This window comes from Abrus precatorius, unplaced genomic scaffold, assembly GCF_003935025.1.
Source record: "Abrus precatorius isolate BTA unplaced genomic scaffold, Abrus_2018 Scaffold8, whole genome shotgun sequence".
Classification (NCBI taxonomy): domain Eukaryota; kingdom Viridiplantae; phylum Streptophyta; class Magnoliopsida; order Fabales; family Fabaceae; genus Abrus; species Abrus precatorius.
The window spans coordinates 25,685,806-25,693,629 of NW_020874428.1; the positions used below are offsets into that span (position 1 = coordinate 25,685,806).

The 7,824-nt window shown below is 28.8% G+C and overlaps 1 protein-coding gene across 1 annotated transcript; it reads right to left on the reverse strand.

Annotated features, from left to right (window-relative positions):
* Positions 1-6,052: 6,052 nt before the first annotated feature.
* Positions 6,053-6,917, reverse strand: LOC113848485. Its single transcript, XM_027478026.1, has one exon. It carries the CDS (start codon positions 6,902-6,904, stop codon positions 6,257-6,259), a length of 648 nt encoding a protein of 215 aa, XP_027333827.1. The 5' UTR covers positions 6,905-6,917; the 3' UTR covers positions 6,053-6,256.
* Positions 6,918-7,824: the final 907 nt, after the last annotated feature.

A 7,824-nucleotide genomic window follows, 5' to 3' on the forward strand; every position in this document is an offset into this window, starting at 1 on the left:
ATAAAAATATAAAATAAACTAATTATAGGCTAGTTCTTCTCCAAACTGCAAATAATATTTTTTTTTCTATTTATGTCTATACAAATTACAAAATGCATCCGATTGAGAGTGTTTTTCTACCATTGCATTTTTCTTAAAATTCTCACCCTTCTTCCTCTAGTAATAATAGTTAACTTCTTAAATAAAAGATTTCCTAACATTAGCCTTTAACACCTAATTTAAAGAATAAATAATAATAAAATTTTAAGTTTTGTTAATTTTTAAGATTAAATTTTAATATATTTAAAATAATATTTTAATTAAAAATATTTACTGTACTAAAATTATAAATATATAATAAATATCTTTTATTTTAATAAAACTATTATTATTATATGTTTAAACTTATTATAATTTTTTTATTTAAATGCTTAAACTTACTTTTCAAAAGTAAAGTTAACAACTTTTATAAACATTTAAATTGTATCATCAGATTTAGAGGAACATTAGTGATACTTTGACATAATATAATTATTGCATTGAAGACATGCAGTTAAACTTAGAAATTAAATTAACCAGTAAGATCCTTTTATGTAACAAGTTTGTAACATATTAATATAATGTAATATATTTTAATACACATTTCTTATAATCTCTTATATCTGATACTAATCGAATATTTGCACAGTAAAGTTTACAAGATTGAAAATTTATAGGTGTTAATGTCTTAACACTAAGGCTAAAAATATTTCAATATCATATTATAATTAATTCATTAAAAATTACCTTAAAAATCTATTTAAAAATATAATTCTTTTCAAATATTATATAAAATGTTCAACCATATTTGTAACCAATTTAAAACATCTTATTATGTCACAAATCAATTTTCTTAAAAGTTTAATTTTTCTAATATATAAAGACACACGTACTTAAACAAAGTTCTTGTGTTTGAAGTGCAGATAATGTACAAGCTCAGCTACATTGACTCAAATTTGTTATTAAGAGAAGAACAACAAGAATAAAACTTTTGATCAACTGGTCATAAAAAATACTAGGTTAATTTTTTTTACTTACATATTTCTTAATTTTGTTTTACATTTTAGAGATTAAAATTGTTATCTAATTTTTTATTATCTTATATAATTTTTTTATATTTTTCATGAACGCTTATTTCAATATTTATTATTTTTTTAAATTTAAAGTTTACTTTTATATGAATTATTGACATTTAATTAAGTTTTTTACACTATATGATTAAAATATTATTTTTAAATAAATTATTTTTAAAATTATTTAATATTTATTAATTTAATACATATTATTTGTATTTATCAACCAATTCAAAATATTTTAAATTTTTTTTATTTAAAATAATTTTATTTTCTATATATAATTATTTACAAAAAGTATAAAATTTTACTCTATAATTATTAAATTATATATATTCTTATAAAATAAAATACGATTGCATAGCTACTAACTTAGTTACTATTTTAGAAAGGTAATAATTTTAAAAGGAAAGATTAAAAACTCAGATAGCAACTTTTATGAAAATTAGAACATTGTTTATTTATTTTATAAATTAAAACACTCTAACATTGCAAATAAATTTTAAATTGTCACCCAACTATAGATTATTATATGAGCAACCTTTTTTATTTGTATGAGCAACTAAAATTAGATTTATTTTAATTTATATGTTATAATAATAAATGACAAATGAAAATGAATGAAACAAGAAAAAAACATTTATTACTTTTCACTGATTACTTAAAGAAGTCATAAAAAATTTGTGTATTTCAACGTATTAGGATTTGTAATCATATGATAGTTTTTTTAATTCATTAACCTATGTTTTAAAAATGCATGTCAAAAATTAAAATTTTTTAAAAAATATTATCATGAAAAAGGCCCTCTCCTCCCCCACGCCACACCAAAATCTATCCATTCACTTTGGCAACAACAACATAAATGAGATAAAGTTGTTTAGCTGTGAAGGCAGGGCATGTGGTTGGGCTGAAGTTGGGACCGTGTTAAAGAATGAAAGCCACCATGCTTCAAGGGACTGAGGCCTGATAAGAAGATTAATGCATGCAACATGCACTAATCACCTACCTTTGTATTGCATATAAAGTAGTTTATAGAGTGGTCCCTTGCATAAATATCACAGAACAAAAGGCTGGGCTTGTTTGTTTGGGTCTGTAGACTCAGTACAGTCCCCTACACACCTAGTCACCCACTGTGTCTTCTTTGTAACCTCACTATCATTGCTAAAGTCTCCACAACCCTATCCTTCTTCCCCCAGCCAATCACATGATCATTTATATATATATATATATATACAATTGAGATAATAGTTGACTTTTTTTAAAAAAAAAATAATTAACGGTATCATTTTTCATTCAAATAGTCTTATTTGAGTCAAAGAACACAATATGATAAGATTAATTTTGTATTCACAAAATTTAAATTCAAATTTTTTCTTAAAGGATATAATCTTACTAATTCTTGCTTCTTCATTTTTTTTTAGTTTTGTTAATTTCAATTTTTAAGTTAAGAATAAGTAGTTAATAATAATAAAATATTTTATTTTTTAAATGAATATTTAAAAAATATTATTTAAAAATTAAATGAGACAAATAAGTAATTTTTTAGTGGTGCACTTTTTTTCCATATAATTTGTTTATAAAAGAGAGGCCAGTATTTTATGGTTGTTTTGCCACCTCATGATGGTCGAATTAATAGTGCAAGATTGGTACTTCAGTTCAGTAGTTTTGGACCTATTTCAGCATAGCTTACCTATTACCTCAGTGGACATAACACATTTTTCATTAACGATGATTGCTCCAAGTCAATCCTATGTCTTTATTTTCCCCAATAAAGTAACACATATATAATTCACTATTGCACTGTGGTCAATGATCCAAATCTATTGCACACTCTTTTTTTGGAACCGATTCCCCGGACTTTGATAATTGGGTTATTGTGGTTAACAGGTGTCAAATTGGGCCACGCAGTTGTATGTTATAACCCAAGTTCCCGATCAGAGATTATTGTTAATTATGGAAAAAAAAAAAAAACTTCAATCAATGCTTCGACCATTGACCAAAACAATGCCTGGACACCCCCCCCCCCACCAAAGTCTTCAATGAAGACGTAGATGGGCATTAGCTTCTCTTGTTTATAATTCAGGTCATTTTATACCTCTTCTCAATTCCTTTACTGAAAACTTTACATTAAAACATGGCAACTTTATTTTAAAATTTGTACACAATAAATTGTATATATTACAAAATTACAATACTAATTTGTTTTCTTCCCTACTTTTTAAAGCTCTATTGATTTCTTGAATGACATATGGGTTGGGGCAAATTAAAAGTGCTATGTCCTCGTTAGGCTTTACTTAGTTTTTGTCAACAAATTTTATTTTATTTTTTGGTTTTAGATATTGGGGTTTTTGATCAAGCTGAATGGGGAATGAGGTTTTTTTTTTTCTTATTTTCTGTGGGAAGAAAATCTACAAAATGAGTTAACTTCGTAAAAGGAAAAGACAAGTAAAGGTGGTATATTGATAATAGTTAATACAAGGTTACTCCTCTTATTTTGCTACGGCATATAATAATTGTCCAATTCCAATATCAAAACTGTTTCTATTTCAGAACAAATCATTTTCAAGAGTTTATATAAATGCTCAACTCCATCCAAAGTGATGATTTTTTATTGGTAAAATCTCCTTGCTAGACTACCTTTAAAAGTTAACATTCTTAAGAGAAACGAGCTCTCGAATTAGTAGGACAATTTGTGTGCATTTTGCTCCATCTATTAAGAGACACTACATTTATTTCTTCCCTAGCTATCTTGTCCAGGTTTAAATATTCTTTCATGGCAGGTATTTACACCGCATTTCTTTCAAAAATTGCATGCATGATCACTTGCTGCAGTTTTGTGGGATAGTTAAAGGAAAGAGGAGAACACATGTTTGAATTATCTTATGGCATATTTTTATTTGGTCATCATGGAAGAATTAGGGAACAACTTTTAGAAATGAGTCTTTTGATCTTAAGTACTGTGGAAATTGCAGAACTTTAATCTTAATCAATCATTCATTTTTCAAGGGAAATAAAAAAAAGCAAGTCATGACAACACAAACTCCACACATTTGTTATTAATATAATTACTATATCTAGTAATCAATGAGAAATTATATTTACATATTAAATTTGTACAGTTTTTTCTTTATACAACAAAGAAAAAAGATAGGAAGAGAAGAAAGAAAAATATACTGTAAAAATAATCGATACTGTGAAGAAAGATAAAATAATTAATATTATAGAAAATATTACAAAAGAAAGTTATATGAGTAATATAACTTTAACCAATTTTGGTCATAGGGGCCTTCCATGAATGATGACAGAATGGCAAATGAATACATTCCTTATGATACAAGGATCAAATTATATGGGTGAAGCTTGGAAGGCCCCTATGACCATATGGAAGGCCCCTATGATCACGATAATTAAGGGGTGTGAGGATCAAGCTTCTGGTAGCATGTGATAATGGTTAAATTAAAGGAAATTCAATGGGTAGCAAATGCTGTTCCTAATCCCTAATCTAAGAGGGTGATGGTATTTTGAGGACAAACTTTACATGAGTGTTTGAGGGTAAGGAAAAGAGAAATAGGAAGACAAGAGAAAAGGAAGAAATATATATAAAAAAAGAGTGAAAATGAGACGTAAGAGAAATGCATATTTTTTTAAAACTTATTTTCCTCCTGCGGTGGACCCGCTGTATTAAGGATGGCTAACGAAATGTTATGTTTTGTTTTGTTTGAGAGTTTAGATAAAAAGAAAAAAAAAAAACTTGAATGATAATAAAGGATAAGAAAAATAAGGAGAAATAATAATTAATAAAAAAATTTAAATTAGAAGAATTTAGAAACATGAAATTATAAAGATTTTGGAGAGTTTGTAAATTTTTTCTTTCTCCTCTAAAAACTCTTAAATAAAAATAATCACCATATAAAATTTTTTCTTCCTTCTTTTTTTTTTTTCAGAAACTAACTCCAAAACAACACCATAAATATTGGCAAAAAATATTTTCTTTTTTGGTTGAGTGCTTGTTACTTTAACCATAACTTCTCACATTAGGCACCTTCATGCTTTGTTCTTGTTGCTATGACTCACGAGAGGTGCCAGTTTCTTGCCTTACAGTGGTTATTCAATGGTTAGTTACCAGTTCTGGACAGGTTCTCTTTTGAGTTTTTCAATAGAGCTAATGAAATTTAGATACCTAAAATGGATAGAATAAAATGAAAGCAAATAAAATTAGCTAAAGAGGAATGAAATAAAATTTTCATCCTATTGTTTGGGAAGTGAATGGAGTGGCAAAAAAATTAATGACTAATGACAATCTAAACAACAATAACTGATGTCATTTCTATACATTTATGTTCTATTTCATCTCTTTTTATCAATCCAATTCTACCATTGAGGTTTTGAAGCAATTCCTAGGATAAAGGGAAGCCAAAGTCTGTTGACTAGGTAATATTTACATGATAAGATGCAGATCTTTTTCTCAAACTCCCTGGGCCTCAGGGCATAGGGATCCTAAGCAGTTAATAATGTTTCCTTAAGGCTTCGATTCTTAGCGAAAGTGATGTTCTACACCAAAGTGCGGCATGGAAATTTGTCAATAAACTTCTGTTTTAGCTCTCTATGTATCATGTTTCCATCAAAACTCATGTACAAACAATACCTATATTTAATAAAATTTTAATATCTTGTTTCTCGTACCTTATTATAGGCATCGTGGGAGAGATCGAAAGAAATAAAGAAATAGATGGGTCTGTGATCTTTGAATGTATTTCTATGTAAATATCACGATTCTAATTTTCTTAAAACCAATCTGAAGCAAAATTCCTGACACTTACTAAACATATAATACAATGAATATATAGTACACACCAATCTGTAAAATAATTAATCATGACTCAAAATTGGGGAACAATTGCAGATTCAAGCTTCGTTTTGTACATCTACTAAGAAGTATTTAATAGCCGGCCTTGAAAGTTGAAACAAATTAATTTCCATCATATCATTTCCACAAAATTATTAACAAGAAGGAATTAATTAAATTAAAACTCGAAGCTAATTATCCGGGAAGGCCAGAAATAAATCTAGAAATGTATACAAAATTATATATAACAGTGTACAAATTAATTTTATGTGGACTACTTCTAACTAATTAAGGTTTCATATATATATATATATATGAACTATCCAGTGAAAATTTCCCGTGACTTTTCTTTTTCTTTCCATTCTAAGCCTATGAATCTGCATGGTGAAAACCTAATCTTGTATTCCGAAATGGTTTCAAGCTTAGGAGACCACACCTGGTCCTTAGACTTGACAAGTTGTTCATAATGCTTTTGCAACTCAGGAGTACTACAGAGGAAACTGTTGCTGGGGCTACCAGGGGCTCCATTATTCTCTTTATCTCCACTCATAAGCGTAGTGATGAACTCTGGCATGACCTTTATAAGGACCCTTCCATTAGAACCCTTCAAGTACTGAAAGGGGCATGCCCCAAACTTAATAGGGGACTTGTTAGGGCAAGATCCAAAGGCAGCAATGGAAGACAACGAGAGAGTGTCACATGCAAAGCGATCAATGGGAAGAACAAAGTAGGTTTGACCAGGCATGAGTTCATCATCTATGGATAAAGCTGGTATTGGGTGTCCAATGAAGAAAGAGTCTGCATGGCACACAATCTTGTCAGGGAACTCAAACATGATCTCACCAGCTATGTGTTTCCCTTTAAGGGATCTTGCTGTGCCTTCCCAAAAGATGAGTTTCGCTGATGATGATGATGTTGATGAGTTGGTCATGTGTTGAAAGCATGGAGTCCTCACTGCATTTCCCATTTCAAAAGGCGTTGGATATAGAGAAAGAAGAAGAGATTGGTGGGTTATATATAATATGATGGAGAAAGAAATTGACTTTTTAGATAAAATGTTGTTAATTTTATTTAAAATTATTTAATTATTATTGTTTTGGCATAAAGTTTGATGGGGTCGGTGGTCTGGTCAGCGATGCCGGCTTTGAAAATTTCACTTTCTCTTCTCTCGTGATGTGTGGGCTCTTTTAAGATACACTCTTATAGCTTGCAAAAACAACTCATACACGAACATCACAAGCTTAACCCTTGACCTTGTGTGCCAAGTACTGTTATATTCAAACCTAAAGTTGCTCACCTTTTTCCTCCAATTAATATAGTATAGGGAGAGGATTTAGGGTTTACTCTTTTTGTGGTAAAGATTAATTTACGTATGCACTATATATATGCAGACATTTTTTTGGTCTAAAGAACTAAAAGACGTTAATTAATGCATCTTATTTATGATTAAATTAATTGCATGCGTATGAAAATTCTTCAGAGACAAACTTTAATTATACGGTCCAGCGTGGAGGCCCATGTATTTATTCCATGAAAGACTAATGATCATCACAGCTTCACGATTAAAAAAGGCGTTGGAAAATTTTCTTTCTGGTAAAACTTTTAGCACATTTTTATTAAAAAAAAGTCCTATAAACGTTAGTAAATTTAACTCACAATTTTTATCAATTACGCATAATTTTGTTCTCGGATAAAAAAATGTAAAGAAAAATAACCTTGGACCGGATTTTCTGTAAGTTTAAAAGTTTTCACCCCTATAAGCGTAAAAATTAAAGGTTCCACATTTATCATCGGAAGAGTGGCTTCAAAGAATCAAACCTAAAATCTCTACTTTATCTTCACTACTTAAAACTCAAGTAACGTGAAACATTCACGTTGATTTAGAAA